Source organism: Ctenocephalides felis, unplaced genomic scaffold, assembly GCF_003426905.1.
Source record: "Ctenocephalides felis isolate EL2017-DRISC unplaced genomic scaffold, ASM342690v1 CF-g0.4_SCAFFOLD_01604, whole genome shotgun sequence".
In the NCBI taxonomy this organism is placed as follows: Eukaryota; Metazoa; Arthropoda; class Insecta; order Siphonaptera; family Pulicidae; genus Ctenocephalides; species Ctenocephalides felis.
In genome coordinates this window covers 24,072,618-24,091,045 of record NW_020537758.1, presented here as the reverse complement: position 1 = coordinate 24,091,045, position 18,428 = coordinate 24,072,618, and the positions used below count along the sequence as shown (strand labels likewise).

Below are 18,428 nucleotides of genomic sequence, written 5' to 3'. Positions count from 1 at the left end.
TTTTTTATTCGATTTTTTTATCGTGAAACAATTGAGTATTTTACCACATTACTATCCTGATTTTTGTAAACTTTTTCCAAATACTTCAGAGCATTTATTCAAAGGAAAGCTTCTCAAGGTTGACCAATTTTGAAAATTTTAAATTCATAGTTCAACGAAAAGTCTTAATTCTTAAAAAACTCGTGGCAATTATGTCATTATTTTTCGCTGTGATCCTAAAAATGTTATTTACGATTAGGGATTTAAAGTTTAATGAAGAAGAAAATAAATAAAATTTACCATAATAACCGATAATGGTCACATTTTCACTTAAGCTCTAGGTTGTACTTATAAGCTCGTGATTTTCAAACTACGCGAGATAAATTCTTTCTCTAATTTTTTTCTTGATAGTTATGTTCAATACTATCACGTTGTTTCGGCTTGATGTTGAGATCTGGGACACGGGTTATATATATATATATATATATATATATAATATAAGCAATAATATAGTAATGTAATATAAACCTATAAATATATCCATTCTCACGATGCCGTATGCAAGTCCTTAGTGTCTTGGAATTTGAATAGACTGCACTAAATGTTGCACAATATACTAACATATTCCTAAAAAAACAATAAAAATTAGCAATTGATATTATATAATTTAAAATGTATATCAATAACAATTAATACGCTTTCCCTTTAGAATATAATTGAGCAGATTATTTAGGACTAATTCGCATGACTTTGATATGTATATACTAACATTTTAATTTTTGAGCACCATTTTGCCTTTAAGTAATAGTGAACAACAACTTGCACAGTTTGATCTTTTTATATTATATAACACATTAGGTAATATAACTTCCTACATGTACTAATATCCCACACGTATCAAACACATAAAGATGTAAGTGTGTGATTGATAGGCAAATTCAACGTTTTTCTAATATTTTGTTTATATATCTCAAAATTATTATAGTTTACTCTACAGCTTTATATATAGTACTATGCCTTGTTTTTAATTTGTGGTACTGTTCTGTGCACAAAATTGAAATATTACTGATTTTTAATGCTCCCTCGCCCGTCAACAGAGGGATATATAGGTATGTCATGTAATTAGTTGTAGATTTGTTTTAAATTGTATTTTATAATAATTGGTCTAAAAACTGTTTACTATTATAGCTCAATTTCATTGGCAATAAATTAAGAGACTTTCGCATAATAGATATGACTTATTTCTATTATTAACATTTAATATTGCTTTCGAATACGCTTAAAATTGATTCATATCTGAATGTAGCGAAAATGGCTCTTACTTTATAATTTTCTAAAGCTTTATTTGTATATAATTTGCCTAAACGTCGCCTCTGTTGAAGATCCTTGTAAAGATCCGATTCGAAACAGATACTTGTTATAAATGTAGCAAAAACATTTTTTGTGTAGTATTTGGCACAATTGCTTGAAACTTATGCACGTTTTATTAGTCCATGGCATGCTTAAAATAATTTACATACTAAGCCTTCGGATTTTGTCAAATCATTTTTTTTTTTTATATGTTGAATTATCTATTTCATATATTGATTTCAAGTTATTATGAAAACTTTGTTTTTTTTTAAAATATGTGTAATATTTGCAATATAGGCAATGCTGGTATTTGATGTTATACATTTTTAATTTTTTGTGCTTGTTTTTGTGATTACTGTTCGATTTTGATAATAAACATATCTTCTGTCTAGTTTAACCCATGTTAGCTCAGATTTAAAAAAAAATCTAGACTATTTTAAGGAAATAGGAAAATTATATTTTCCTATATACAAATTATTATTTTTATTATTTATATATAAATTTTTTTTTGGTGTCATATAGTTATTATGTGACGTTATAAATATAGGAAATTAATTAATTTTTGTATAAATTTGACAAATATTTTATTAATTTATAATAATGCTATAAATTATTCCTCGGGCTAATATGAGTTAAAGAGAATTTATTGGACAAATCCTAGAAATGCAAGTTTCATCTTTGAGCTATATTGGCAATAATGAAGAAATAATAAAAATCAATTTATCTCGCCTAACGGTTTTGCAGATATGTGTTACTATGACGCTAATTCGTTCGCCTATTTCTGAATAAGCTTCGGTTTGATCATGTACTGGTTGTGATTGCTTGAATCGAGAAGTTAAGAAAAGCAACTTTTGTATGAATTTCAGGACTGGTTCTCCCGTCAGCAGCTGGTCATGCTGGTCCTGTTCATCAACATCTCGCTAGCCATAATGTTCTTCAAGTTGCTGACGTAGCGGCGGCCTATCCACAACGGCCCTTTGTGGCCGCCATGATCACAGGCATAGGTTCATTACAGTCGTAAGGGAATAAATCAAATAGACTTTATTAACGACCAGCACATGTGACGCACAGCCGCGGCACTGTTGGCAATAATATAATCACAACAAAAAATAAATGCAAGAAAATCACAAAAAAGATTCTAGAATCGATCGAATTCTTCAAATCGGAAGAAACGAATTCGCCACGAAACCGCGTGACTTTGGTTTTTCATTTTTGGCACGCAATGGCTGAAAGGTATCGGATGCGTCCAGATAAATTTTGTCCAGTGGGCGTTTTCAGTTTCTAGTCAATCGCCCTGGCAGGAAAAGCTCTACGAGCGAGCGTATGGAAATTGTGAAGGTGTTTGTGATAATTGGACAAAAATAGTAATAGTGATTTTCCAAAATCCCCGAATTCAGCGCGCTCTGCAGGCTACTGGCGGTAGTTTTCAGTAGCATAAATTTTTCCTATTATTAATTTTTTAACAGACCGTGATTATAGGAATTGTATACGCTTCAGATGCGCGCTTTAGTATCTTTCTATAGCTTTATAGTCAAAAAGCACAAATTAAAACATATGATTGGATCTAAGTTCATCAGTGAATACAAGAAGTTGTATTCAAATAATGAAATGAAAAATTTAGATTTTAATTAAAAGAAAATTAGATTTAATATTAGCTTTTTCTATAATATATGAAATTATACAGCAACATATGAAAGAAGATATTTTTACACTAAATATACCTACGCGTTTCTTGTTGCTAATGTTTTATATATATATTAGAAAAATTCATCTTGAATATCCATTTTGTAACTACTAGATTCCATAGGAGCCTTTCAAAACTTTTTCACAATAATCGTAGTTTTCTTAAAAGAAATTAATTCTTTAATTACATCTACCTAAAATTTATAAATCAAAATCTTTTGGTACTGGATATTAAAGTTTAACATTTATACTTCCAGAACCGAATAAATTGTGATTAAAATGGCCATAGGCAAATTTCTACACTTAACAAAAAATAAAGTAACAGATGATTAATAAATCAGTCATAATAGTTTTTAGAGGCTACAAATTTGCTTACATATAATTAACATAAAACGTCAACAAATAATAATAGTATTTAAATAATCTAAATTTATTTATATTTATTATTGCGTTTTTATAAAACGCAATTTTTATTTGTTAACAGAGTTAGGAATGTGTGCAAATGAAAAATATGTAGAATCAATTATTTAAGGTTTGACTTACAGAATTTAATTCATGTGACCTCTGAAGTTAAATGAGGTATTTTGTTTTGGTGCTGAATCAATTTTTATGAACAATTCGATTTTATTAGTTTGGGTTTTTAAATGACCACATGGCTAATGAATAATCTACTTTTGATACTATTGATTGAAAATGTTTAAGATCTGCTATCTAAAGTCGACCAAGTTTCAAAGTACCTATGTATTATATAGCTGTAATGTTAACAAAGGGAAAATGACAAGCCTAATTTATATTGTAAAAATTAATAATATACAGAATTAAATTTGACATTGTTGAACATTGAATTAGTAGTTTAATCTATGTTACACATTAATATGTTTATGTATATCTAATATTTTATAAATTGTTTCTAAACGTTGCGTAATAAAATTGTATGCTTTTAATTATTCTATTCTATATAGTATATAATTGTTTTCTATTTTATATATGCATGCAATCGGCTGCAGATTGAGATAATTTATCTAATGGAGTTGTATAGAAACATCATGATTTTACTACTAAGTTGTTACTATTTGTATGTAAGATGAAATAAGAAAAATCAGATTTGTTTCTTGTTTACGGATTGTTGATTTGCGCGTGATGAATTATAAATTGTAATTCATCCTATGATCTATTAAACTTAAAAAATATTTATATACTTAAGTATTTTGTTCATATAATAAAATCATTGAGTCATAGAAATATTGGTGGTGGACTTGTTTTTTAAATTTTTTTGATATTTATTTTTTTCTTTTAGATATTTCAGTTAGTTGGTGACAAAATTGTTAAAGTATGCAATAATTAGTAAAAACAAAAACATACAGATGTATTAAATTTTTATTCAATCTTGAACGAAGTTACAACTACGCAAAAACATATTATTTCTAATCAATTTAAAATATTTTAAATAAGAAGTAAGTATATTCTAATTAAGTGATTGAATTCGTTTATGTGAAAGTCATTGATTTATCCTTTGTGAAGATTTATTTATGCCAATAGCATAAATTTCAATGAGGATTCCACGGCGTTTATTTGTGATTGTTTATTTTTAACTATTGCTTAAATAATAACGATAATCTTTTTTAACACACCATTACAGGGTTTCATCATCTTGGGACAAATCGAAATCTTTCTTGGAGAACTCATACTTTTGTTTATCCTCAAGACTCTTTCTTCCGATTGAATCGTGAGAAGAGCAGTGGTTTCCCGTTCTTTTTCTAATGCCCCTCGCAGATAAGCAATAGTTTTATAAACCTATGTAAAAAATATAAGATTTAGAGATCATGGTTTTATGTGTTATAATTTTGTAATTGATACTTACATCTTCTTTGCATCATCATCTGCGACGAAGTCTTTCGAATCATTCATGTTTTGCACCTGTAGTGACTTTACTGACCTGATGTAATAGATAAGTTTATTTAAATAAATTAAATATATATATATATATATATATAATTTTATATAGAAACCAAAAATACTACAAAGCATACGCAATTTACGAATAAGTTTGCTACCTGCATATTTAGTGATTTCTTTAATATAATTCTGTTTCTCTGTCATATATTTTTCATTGAGTTCTTTATAGTATTTTATTGTATTTTGTAAAAAAATGCCATTCTTTTAGAAGCCATAAGATCTTTTTTAAACTGTGCTTCATCGGCCCGATGATCTTGGATATACCTGTGTTAAAATTGTATAACATCTATAATAGCCAAGCTTAAATACATTTTATTTGTTTAACTCAATGATAATTTCTTTTAGTGCACATGACGAATAAATGAGCAAAGTTCATCATAGTTTGCGACATTTGTAAATAATTGATAAGATTTCTTATCGTTAATGACTGAGATCCGCCTAATCTAATATTTGAACCTATCTAATAATTTATTTATTAGAATGTAAAATTAAATTAACAATAAGTGTGCCCAAATAAGAGATCCAAATAAGAAACAAATTGTTATTTTTTTAATACATAATTTAATTATGATGCTTTGGAGACTATGTACATTCCATTATCAAGTCATCTAGCAAGATCATGCTAATATTTAAAAATAATGGAAAAGAATAACTGTATTTAGAAAATGAAGATGCAAAAAATGAAGATATTTCTGTTTTGAACAAAGACAGGATTGCAATGCTGGAAATATTAGTCTCAAAGGTAGATACTCTTGTCTCATCTCTATCTTTTTGTGCCACCAATGGTTTTATATAATCGATTCACTCAATTAAAAAAAGTTTTATTGTGATATCGTTATTTTCTATTATATAAAACCTTGATTTATAATATAATATGAAGGAACACTATAATAGATATATATATATATATCTTATATATGTGTTGTATATATATCTTATTATGTATATATATATATTTATGAGTGTATCTATTAATCAAATATGTATGTAATTGTATATTTTGTTTATAATATTTTAGCACGTTATAGACATTCGGTCTAGACAAATACCTTGAATTCAGATCTGAGATACTGATACGGTGTAGATTTGATATCATGTTTTCCGCGTGCTTATTAGATTAAATTATGAAAAAAAAAAACATTTAAATATTGATAGAATATAAAATTATAATTAAATTTTGGAGTGGGGAGGATGGCAATAACCCTTTTAAAAATTCAAAACAAATTCATATACATTATATTATATATATATATATATATATATATATATGTGGTCTATAGAGCAGAAACACGCCTGGGAACTACTCTACCAACATTTAATTTTCAGTTATAGGAAAGAAATAACAGAGTTTAGCATATTTATACAACAGTGAGTGGTTATAAGCTAAAAGTATTACTAATGTCTCTATAAAACCATAAATTTCCATTTCTTAAAATACATTTAAAATGAAATAATTAAGAAGAATAACTTTACTTAATAATGAAGAAGTAAGTAATTACGGTATTCCTACATCATGATCATCGATTCTACAGTAATAGAATCGATACTACAATAATTGACTATCTAATTGGTTAGTAAGTGAATGATTAAATTGAGTTTATTTTATGTTTAATATATCATTCACATCACCAATTCATACTGTACATCTAATACAATAATGACTAATTGTTGCTCTTTTACCGCTATATATTTTTAGCCGCAGACTTTACTTACTGATTAACGGAATTTTCTTTCAGTTTAAACTGCTCGATTTGTTCATAAAGTCCTCTCCTTCGGATATCATTGCTGTTATTTTTATTTCGCATTTCTTCCAATTGACTTTCAAGTTCGTCATTCCTTTGCTGAACTTCTCTCAATCTTTTTTTAAATGCATCGCGCTCTTTTGTCTTGTCAAGTATATAATCACATATGTACATAAATAAATAAATGCATGAATAAATCACGTATGAACATTGTGTTTGTTATCTAAATGTATTCATTATCGGCCTCGCGTGTAGATATTGTTCATAATTATAAACATAGTTTATGCTAATAATAATAATGATCTAAGATTAATTTTTGATGCTTATAGATGTATCAAAAATTAATGTAAATATGGCAAAATGATATATTAGACAGGGTTTGGAAGCAGTATGCAACAACAAATTTGATTTATTATATGAATACATTTAATGGCCAATTCTGCGGTAAAATAGACGACAACATAGCGTTGTTATTAGTATCTTTCTTAGTACTAAAAATGTGAAAATTCTAGCCAGTTGTTATACTATCAGGCGTTTTACACCCAAAACCGTGTGTTATAAATGCGCATCACAAAGAGGCAGTTATGATACCATTTTTTCTAGGTTCGTTTGTACCTATCGCATAGTATATAGATCTTTTCACAGCTTTTAGTACCAAAAAAGAATAAGATAGCGTTGCCATAACAATGTTATGTTAACGTCTATTAAAATTGGCTTCTTATATTCTCCTTACAACGCATTCAAGCATGGCTTCCTTTCCGGTGGCTTCTGCTCCTTCCTGCTCACATCGCCTCAGGGTTGCCAATGCCAACTCCAACTTTGTCCTATAATCAGCAGTTCGATGTTTTTCAATTTCTAGTTCTTGTTCTAAATCGTGTCGATTGGTTTGAGCTTCTCGTAGAGCTTTCTTTGTGTCATCTAATATTTTCTGTGAATAAGGATCGCTTCACATTTAGGATAAATTTTAATTGTAGGTTATGATGTTAATAAAAATAAATTTATTACCCTTTTCAAATCTAATTCGGAGACTATTTGAGTGATCTGCAGTTCGTTCTCAAGAACATCTATTTGATTATCTAAAGAATTCGACATTATTTTTTCGGATTATTTTATTTTGGTTAAAAAAATATAAAAATGCTTGTTATTTTCCTTCTTCAAGTGTCAAAAATTCACTGTTATTTAAAAAAAAATAGTAGAAAAAATAGCAATGAAGTTGTTTCACTTAATTAAGGAAAAAACATGAATTAGTTAATTACTTCACACTTGTCTACTGTAAGCATGCATATCTAGAATCATTTTAGAGTAGCATATACGTGTTATAAACATAAACAACATTTAATTAAAATATCATGGAAATTTTAAATTCCTTAAAGTTTGTTGTTACTAAAACTTTGTTGTTTTCGTATTTGTATATGAGCATATTTTAAATTGCGCATAATGTAGTCGACTACACGTGTTTCTCGACTGTGGTCTACACACTCTAAATTACGTATCTCATTGATGGACAAACGCATAAATACATTTATTTTGAAGTAAGATGGTTTACTTTTAAGTTTTTATTCAATTCGCAAAAAAATATGATTTGATTCCAAATGACCACGTGTTTCATAGTAGTGTATATAGTATTAGTGATGGCACAGTTGTGATGTATTGAGGTCTTGAGATATATTTACTTCTGTACAGAAAAAGGGTAATTAAAATAATATTTCGTTTATATTTCGAATGGTGCAAAATGCCATGAGGCAGTACCAACGTAAGACGGTCTCTCTACGCTCTACAAATGTCGATATTGCTTTAGTGGTGACATCTTCGCAAAACAACACTATCTAAACGTCATTCACTATAAACAAAGACCAGCTGATACAAGATGCCATTTAGTGAAATTCACGCTGTTATATTTTTTCTAATATATTGTATTTTTAATTTTTAGTGTTTTAGGTGAGTTTAAACACCAGTCAGCTTTACTAAAATCTTGTACAAAACACTCGGTCGTTAAACAATGCACGCAAATATTGCGCAAATGCTTGAGCAAATATTGCTCACGGTATATTATTGATCATTGTTTGAAAACAGTTTCACTGCATGCATATTTAGTTCAAGAATGCATAATTAAATGCTTACATATGATTTCGTTTGCATCTCTGAAATATCTAATACAACACGTTTAATAGGTGACTGACTTTTGACATAAAGAAGTGTTGTTTGCACGTCATTTTTCTTGACAATGAATAATCACTATTGGAATAATATTTTGTGAAACAAGTGCAATTATTACGATTTTGGTCGTACAATGAATTCTTATGTAAAGTAAGTTTATCATATAATCAATTTAAATTCTTTCACTGAAACTCAAAATTGACTAATAATGGCCTTGGGGTTATATGAGAACCTTGCATATGTAATTTATATCTGACACCCATATGACTGTAAATGTATTTTATTATATATTCTTGCATAATTTATATTTGTTATATAGATTATTGCACCTTTCTTTTAGGATGAATGTTTTGATTCCTAATAAATGCATCAAAATGTTATAATTTCTCAAGTGATTGTATAATAAGAGTTTAGTAATTCATTAATTATCGAAAACATTTTTTTTACATTATTTTGTACTTTATTGCAGATTCTTTACTATCGAGTCTTAACCTCTACATACCCAAACTTGAATTTAAATTTTGTTTCTGCATATAATTTTGACTCCATGTTCCTACATACCATTTTAATGTCGGAAGTTGGGAAGGTGTTTCGACAGTATTTTTTTTGTTATAACTGCTGATTTTTGGGTCAACTAGGCTTCTCTCTTCCGAGTAAAGCCTAGGAGGAATATAATAACTTCCGTTCTTATTTATTCTAAGAACATCATCAACTTCAAGATGTTATACATATTCCATGTAGATACCGGTCGGATGATGACCTTTGATATGAATTTGGCATTAGAGAGGTAAATAAGTCCTATTTTGCTGATATAAATATTTAAGTCTTGCTTTGTCATTTATCTCTTGAAAAATAAAGAGTGCAAAATAAAGTCTTTTGCATAAAAATTATGTATACAAATTCTTCATTTGCATGTCTATTCATATTTCAAATACCCAGCTTTCTATTTTTTTTATAGTGTGTCTCTTCTAAAAGAAATGATACAAAAAACGTGCAATATTCCACAAAATACTCAAGTGCTTTTGGTTAGTGGTGGAGAAGTCTTGATCGACAACAATCGTGTTTGCAGCTATTCGGCTGGCACTGACACTAATCCTATATATATGTTTAGTACTTCTATCATAGATGATACAATACCACCGGAACCAAGTGTTGATTATGGGCAAGGTAGTAATTTTAATATGTACTTATGTAGTAATTAAATATTACTAATACAATTCTATATTTTTATTGCAGATCGTGATCTTAGTGAGGAAGTAGAATCTTGCATGTCTCTTCCGCCAACATACAGCACTGTTGTCACGCGGGTACAGTTAGCTCAGCGCTTTTATGAATTGGCTAGAGAGCAGGAAAGAGTATGTCAAAAATTAGTTCATGATCAACATTTGCAACAACAAGGCTGGGCCGCTGTTGTTGCTAATATGGAAGATATTACAGAAGAATTCACGGAACGTGCAGCTAATTTTAATAAAAATTTTGCAGAACATTTGGAGAAAAGGGAAACCTATTTAAAATTCTTGTCACAGTAAGTATACATATTATTTTATATCAATTATTCACATTTTTAGCATTTTATTAAAATAATGTTTGTAGATATTGAATAAATTTTTAGCTATTTATAGTAAGAGGTTTATTTCTATCATAATCGAAAAATTGTAATCATTTTTCAGCTTTCGAAATGATCTGGATACCTTATCACGAATACCAATATTACCTGCGCTAGCTGTTAATTGTAAAGAACCCTTCACAGCATTTGATGAAGTACTTGCTGATAAAGAATCGTTCAGTAGCCCTGAACAAGATGCAACTCATGATGCTGAGCAAGATATTTCTAAAGATGATGAAAATATTAGTGAGGAGAGACAGGAAGTTTTGCAAGTAAGTTTTTAGAAATTTGTATGAATTAAAAATTGTATCTGCAAGAAGGAATTTATAAAATTACTTTTATTTATTATGTTTTCTTCCAAGGAGGATCAACAAAAAACTAAAGAAGCTGTAACGTTACTTCATTGGATAGCTGCTAAAGAAAACCAAAAATCTTTGGAACGAATTGCAATTCAATGCACTAAGGGTTTAGATCTTTTTGATGATGAGATTCTAAATTCTATGAGGTAATACTTTGTATGAGTCATAACTAAAATTTTCAGTTATGACTTATTATATTATTTAGGAATTTTAGTTTCTTCGTAGTATATTAATTTAATAATTATATTCTTTATACTATTTGCATTATATATACTTCTTCTACAGAGTTGAGTGCAAAAATGCAGTAGATAAAGCACATCAGCCAGGTATGAGAGAAATTAAAGGCTTAGGTGATCGTTTGTTTGGTTTAGAACAACTAATGCAAGAAACAAAACGATGTGTGCAAGAACAGAGAGAATTAGCGCAAGCATTTTTAGCTGTGAGTTGTATTATTTTTTCACCACATACATCTCAATATTATATTTTTGGGGATATTTGTATTTATAACGTTTTTAACATACAACATTTTTCTTTATAATTAGAGACCTTATTGATAGAAAATATATTTCAGAATCAAAATAGAGCAAGTCATTTAGGTGATACTTCAATCTTGCCCGATTTGTGTATGTCACATCAGAGACAATTAAAAGTAATGCTATCGAACCATCAACAATTGAGAGATATTAGAAGGCGATGTACCAAGGCAAAAGAAGAACTTGGCTTAAATTTATACCATAGATTAAAGTTAGTAATGGTTTTGAATATTTTTTTATTTATGAACAATTATCCACTATCTACATGGAATATGAATAACATCTTGAACAAGATTGGGCAATTTTGTAATATTTAAAATCTATAAAACTATCTGATTGTATAAAAATTGATGATAAAATGTATAAATATTGATTCTTTCTCAGATGGATTGTTTATGTTGAAAATCGGATGTTCGAAGCTGACAACCGACTCATGTTTTACCATAGATCATTAAATAGATTACAAAGGCACTTGAGTATAGTTGAACAAATTCATCAAGCTCCCAGTATGTATATGCAAGCTATTAACGAGGTTGTTCGAAGGCGTACATTTTCTCAGGCCTTTCTAGTGGTGGGTTTATTAAATTACTTAAGTTAGATTAATTTTCAAATGACAAATAGATGTATATTTTATTCTAACTAATATTTACTAAAACCTATCATATTAGCTATAATAACACAATTTATTTACCACATTTAGTGGGCTTCTGATCTCGCCTGCCATTTATTGACCATACATAATGAAGAAGTGATGAGGAGACAAGAATTTTCAACCATGTTTGAAGGTCATTTTCTCAATGCCTTATTTCCTGGAATGGAAGATTTACCACCGTCATTTGCCACAAGAGCACCTTCTATATTTGACACGGGTTTGCCAAAAATTACTCAAGCTGATGTTCAACATCTTGGAACATTGCACCCCGATTTAGTACTAGAGAGTTCTTTACCTGATTTAACTTCAGTTCTCAATTTCTTTTTAGCCAGGTAAATATTGCACTGAAATTAAAATTAAAACAATATGTTTAAATATGGAATACAAAAAATATACCAAATAATCTGATCAATATTTTTATGTAAAAATTAATGATTCAAGATATTAGCAATTCATATTATTTTGTCCTTTGTGACAATCATTACATTTTTTAAAGATCTGGCACTGCAAAATCGCAAGATAAATCTGGAACTGTTGAAGAAAGATTAGCGACTGTAGCAGATGCAGCAGGATTAAGCACTAATTTGATTTGTACTCCAGAAAATATTACAGAACAGACTGTAGGATTTCTCACAACATATGCACAACATCAGCATCTCAAAGATTTTGAACGGTATGATTTAATATTTTAATAAGAAATATTTTATTTGAAATAAATTAAAAAATATATTTTTATATTTGTTTTCACAGGGGTTTTGAATCAGAAACTGATACTGAAGAATTTGAAAAGGTTGGCCAAAGTCCTATTGACTGTCAAATATCCCAAAAACATGCCAGCACATCTATTGATAACTCGAGACTTACAGCAGAAAACTCAACTTTGACAGAGGTTTGTTCTAGAGATAAAAAATCTACTGATAGTAATACTGAGAGCCAGAAACCACTAATTAACAACACAATACTTAACAATAAGATTAAACTTTCAATTTCTCCTAAAAGACCATCTCGGTTAAGATCATATTCAAGATCTGATTCTTCCAATTCATCAAATTCATCACTATTGCCTTCCATTCCGGAAATAGATAATTCTCCACAGAAGGAGATTTTATTTCTGAGTTTCAGTCCTGATTCCCCTTTAACCCCTCATGACCACCATTATCAAAATGAAAATACAGAATTTGTGACGACTGAGTTTTATATCGATGAATCAATACCAGTGAGTCCTGTGTATGAGCATTATGAAATTACTTCTGGTGATATAAAGGAATTAAATTGTGAATTTAAAAATGCTGAAATGATCAAGCAGCTGCTAAGTGATTCTAAAACGCATATTAAACTTGTTCAGGTACATCTGATTAAGATCAAAATTCAAATGTATTTGTTCTCACATTAGCATGATAGAGCTACCAACTTAAATTTTTGTACGTCTTCAAATTTTATAATGAAATTTTATATGTATATTTTAAAACAATCTGTAACTTATTTATTGAAAGTTGCATCTTCCAATGAGAGTAAATGGAATACCATGACAAAATTCACAATAAATATATGCTTTAATTATAGTGTATTTGAAACTTATGTGTTCTTTGATTATAAAAATATACTTGAGCGATAGGATGAAAATTACTTGCAGATCGTATACATATGTGAATTATTTAAACAAAATTTGAGGCTGTACAAAAATCAGCAGTAAATCTGTCACGCCAACATTTATTTTCATCGATATGATTTTTCTTAAGGTTTTTTTTAATTTTTAGCATAATTATATTAAAAATGAAATGGTGGTCTTTCCCAGAAATCCATGTATGGTTCCTGTGCCACATACTCATAATAAAAATAGTTTATAAGTGATTTTTCATACATACAAATTATCATTAAAATCACCATTTCCTTTTTATTCACTTATTTTCATTATTTCATATCATATCAGTTTGTATTTTTAATTCATTTTTCTTATCATTTGTACTGTAGAAATTATTCGTTAAATTGATCTTGAAATTGCTATTTTTTATTTCATGTTATCTTTTGTAAACTTAGGTTTATAGGCTTTCAAAATAATTAATTTTGCTTCAGAATAATTTGAGATAGCTACATTTTTGTATAACCTTCTATTTGTATTTCCTAAACAAATTTTGAAAAAAATCCCGTTGATATAAATATTGATAAATTTTAGGTACTGCCAAAGCTAAAATGCAATATCATTCTCTAATAAATTCAACTGCATATGGATATAAATCATTTTTCGTTCAATAAATAATGTTCAATATAATCATTTTTGAGGATATTTTTAATTTTTGTATTTCTATTTTGGATTTCAGATATGTTTCCGTACTTTATATATTAAATTATATTATATTAAATTTTAATGTAGTTTGCCTTTGTGCCTTTCGTTCCATTGAAATGAATGTAGTTTTCCCAATTTTCACTCATGATGTATCTTTTAGGAAAATCTTAGCACAACAGCGGTGGAAGTCAGTAATATTAAGCAATTGCTGCAGAACTTATCTTGTTTAAGTAGTGACTCTTTAACTCAGTTGCGCTATCAATTGTCCCTAATGAAATCTGAAATAGAAGACGAACGTAAAACCTTTCAAGTGCAATATGATACCTTATTAAATACATGGCAGGATTATAAAACCAGTGTGGATCTTAGTGAAAGAGAAAAAATTCAAAGACTTACAGTAGATCATGAACTAGAACAAAATGATATCAAAAACATTGTGATAAATAAGGATGAAGAAATTATGTCTCTTAAAAATGAACGTGCAGCTTTGGATGTGCAAATGATGCAAAGTGTTTTGGACCATACAAGAGAAAAAGATTCATTAGTTAAAACTATCAGTGATTTGAAAACTGAAATAGAGAAATTAAATCATATGTTATCTGAAGCAGAAAATATTAAGCAACAAGCTTTGAAAGAAATGCAAGAAAAATTAATTCATGATTATAAAACTGAAATGGAAAGCTTAAGGTGTCGTTTTCGTTTGATGACCTTTACAAATATGGAGAGATCACCTTCTGACACCAGTTTAGAAAAAATAGAAAGGACGGATATGATAGAAATCGCAAATCATGAAGCTATTTTGCTTCAAACAAAAGAAGATATGCTTTTAGAGAAGGAAAAAGCAATACAAGAAGCCATTGAGAAAGAAAGACTTACTTGGGAAGCCAAATTTGCAACTCAAGGAAGTAGAAATATTCCTTTTGAATCCTTGAATACTGAAAATGTAGATATTGACGTAGTACAATTATTAAAAGAAAAAGAAAAGCAGATTGATGAATTCAGGGAACGTGAAGTTTTGTTAGAAAAAGAATGTTTGAAGTACAAAGAAACTATACAAAAATTAGCTGAAAGCACTGTTGGTTCGGTATTTGTATCAGCCAGTGAAGACATTAGAGAAGTTTGTAACATGGAACTATTTGACAAAGCAAAGCGTCCAAATGTTTTGGATTTAAATGCTTCAGTGGCCGTCATGTCAGTGTAAGTACTTATTTAAGTTATTAGTACATAATGATTACTATGACATGGCTTATATCCTTTTGTAAAAAATTATTTTATATAATACATATATATTATTGCAAATAAATATATAAATATTTTACATATTGTACATCCTCTGCAAATATAATGGGACTAATTAATGTTCGAGAGGATTCTATGTTCTGTCCCTTAAAAAATCAAAAAATTCAGAATGATTATAAAAAATGTTAAAGTTTTCAATAAGCATATTGCATGCAACACTTCTTAACTTGTATTGCATGCAAACACATTCTTAAATTGTATTTCAAAACCAGAACTAATTCTTGAAGGAGACTTTCGAATTGCTTATTTTACAATTAAATTTTTTTTAAGTTATATGAGAATTTCTAAGCAGGATATTGTAAACAACAAAATGATCAATTTCATTGTCAAAAATTATAAAATAATAAAAAAACCATTGATGAAATCAGTTAATTAATCACTTGTTCTGCTTATCATATTTTTTAGGGAGGCGTCTACAAAAGATGTTGCTACATCACCAGTTGTAAGAAGTTCTAAACATAAACCTCTTACGTCAAGTCAAACTTCTTTAGTTCAATCAGGTCGCATAAATATAGCTTCTTGTTCAATTGGTGATCATGTGCTGATTGTTTGGAACTCACAACATGGCTGTTATACAATATTACAGGTGAAATATAAGAAAATATATTTATTGTTGTAAAATATAATAAAGAAATAGGCTATAATTATTTATGACATATGATAGTGCAAAATATAAAATTTTACCTAACATATTTAAACATTTAAACAACAATTATTTAAGTGATCAATATATACATTTTAGGAGTCTTCTACTATGTATTTCTTACATTCGGATAGCATCAATGCACTGAATTTAAAACCTGCTTCAGATGGTACACCGAAAAAGGACTATTGCACTGGAGAAGTGGAAGATAAAGAATATTGCCATGCTAAGAAAGTGTGTATTTTTAAATGTACTTTTTGCTTGTATTGAATCTGATAATTAACATTTTGTCATGGCTATTAGGATGAAAACCGTTATAAAGTGCCTAAAGGGACTAGATTTTATCGGGTGAAGGTAAAGCCAATATCAAGCAAGTGTGATCAACATCTGAGTCGCTCGTGCTGCTATCACTCACCACATCACAGTAAAAAAGGTAAAAAATTTACATCCATACTATAGATACTTAACTGGATTCTATTATAATATTGTGGTTCAAAAGCATCATAAAGATTTTACATTATAGAGTCTAGAAGTTATGCAACATCACCTTCAGGTTCTTCTGAGAGTTGCTCTAAACAGACTACTACAGCTGGTGTTAATGTTGAAACCCAAACTGCATTAGTTCAGGATTCTTCAAAAGGAAATGATCTTTTAACTTTTGATAAACAAGACACTTCAGAAAGTTCTCAAAAAGCTGAAGTGGACTCTGCTGAAATTCGACCCAGTTGTTCATTTGATGACTCAGCTGCACACTGAGAGAAGTATTGCAGCTATGTATAATAAAAAAAAGGTCTGTTAGTTTATTGCATTGACATTCGCTTTTGTGATTATTATATGATATATTATTCTTATAGGTTTAAGATAGTATAGACAGGAAGGCTATTAAATAGTTTTTACTTTTTCTAAATTAATTATTTCATTTTTCAATCTGGATAAAGACCGGATATTCAGATATATTTTAATTTGGTTTTGGATATTGAACCAAACTTTGTTTGATCTTCTCAGTTACACAAAGATATTTTGATTAATATATTGTTTTCGATATTGAATTTTTATTTAGTATGATTTTTATGTAATATCTCGTATTTTATCAAATTATATTCAAATCCTAAGATAGTTTTAAGTTAGAACTTTGCTTTACATCACAAAGAAAAATACCATTATCATTTAGACTCTACCAAACTTTTTTTTTTTTAAATTATATGTACAATTAAAAATTAAATCATTTTATTCCGCCATCTTTTATTATTATCTTCTATTATAATAAAAATACAGTTTAAAATATTAATTCTTTATCTTTATTAATACATGCAAGATCAAAATATCTTTGTGACAAATTTTGTTTTGACCTATTTATTGGACAATTTTATATCACATTTTATCATAATTTTTAAGTTTTTTTAAAATGTACATTATAAAAAAGGTCCTTTACTACATACTAGCTTAGTATTTAGCAAAATCACAAATATTGAAGTCGTTCGAAACCCATTGATTTACACTTTTACACAATTGATATTTAGTCTAAACTTTTTGAAAAGACATTAATCTAAATCTGAATAATATTGAGAAACATTTTTATTGTTCAACAAAAAGTCATTTTCAGTTCCTTGTAAATACTAAATGTGATATGCGTGTATGTTAATGTAGTTACTGATATAAGCTAATAACATTTTGAAAGTGAGAATGTTATGTGTAATATTTGAATAATTAAAAAAGACCAATCTGTCATAGAATTTCAATATTTTTAACTGGGGCTAAAAAAAAAAGATTTTTCGAAACAAGATAAGTTGTTTGCATTTTTTTGGCAATTATTATTTTGATAATCTTGCGAGAATGCAATATCATAAAGATTTTCAAAATTTTATTGTACATTATCAGATAGGGAAAATTGTGCCTAAATATGTCAATATTTTGTTAACTCTTTATACAGATTTCATATGTATTTAAATTTTTTCAAAAAAATAATATTAAACAACATTGTGATATGCACAAAAAGAAAGAGTGTGCTTAATTAATTTTGGAGAGATAGTGTTATTTTTGGAAAGTTTTTCATTATTTTTATATATTATGTAATTTCTACAGCTTTATATGAGTATAAAAATATATAAACATATACAATACTTTAACTTCTATAATTATCATTATGGCCTATATTAATCAAATGATTTCAAGAAAGATTAGTGAC

At 28.3% G+C, this 18,428-nt stretch overlaps 2 protein-coding genes across 2 annotated transcripts in view; both read left to right on the top strand.

The window, feature by feature from the left end:
- The window catches only part of LOC113373542 (RB1-inducible coiled-coil protein 1-like), a 6,855-nt gene extending 4,505 nt beyond the window's left edge, over positions 1 to 2,350 (top strand). Inside the window, exons 12-13 of the mRNA XM_026613833.1 lie at positions 1,627 to 1,635; positions 2,196 to 2,350. Of these exons, the coding sequence (XP_026469618.1) occupies positions 1,627 to 1,635; positions 2,196 to 2,350 (164 nt within the window). The remainder of the gene's footprint in view (positions 1 to 1,626; positions 1,636 to 2,195) is intronic.
- Positions 2,351 to 9,349: 6,999 nt separating this feature from the next.
- On the top strand, positions 9,350 to 17,250 carry LOC113372403 (RB1-inducible coiled-coil protein 1-like). The gene is made up of 16 exons (XM_026612725.1): positions 9,350 to 9,654; positions 9,826 to 10,034; positions 10,104 to 10,392; positions 10,538 to 10,745; positions 10,836 to 10,978; positions 11,118 to 11,271; positions 11,404 to 11,576; positions 11,750 to 11,936; positions 12,066 to 12,349; positions 12,514 to 12,690; positions 12,768 to 12,906; positions 14,462 to 15,498; positions 16,006 to 16,186; positions 16,343 to 16,477; positions 16,547 to 16,676; positions 16,767 to 17,250. Exons 1-16 carry the CDS (start codon positions 9,587 to 9,589, stop codon positions 16,997 to 16,999), a joined length of 3,747 nt encoding a protein of 1,248 aa, XP_026468510.1. The 5' UTR covers positions 9,350 to 9,586; the 3' UTR covers positions 17,000 to 17,250.
- The last annotated feature ends 1,178 nt before the right edge of the window (positions 17,251 to 18,428 follow it).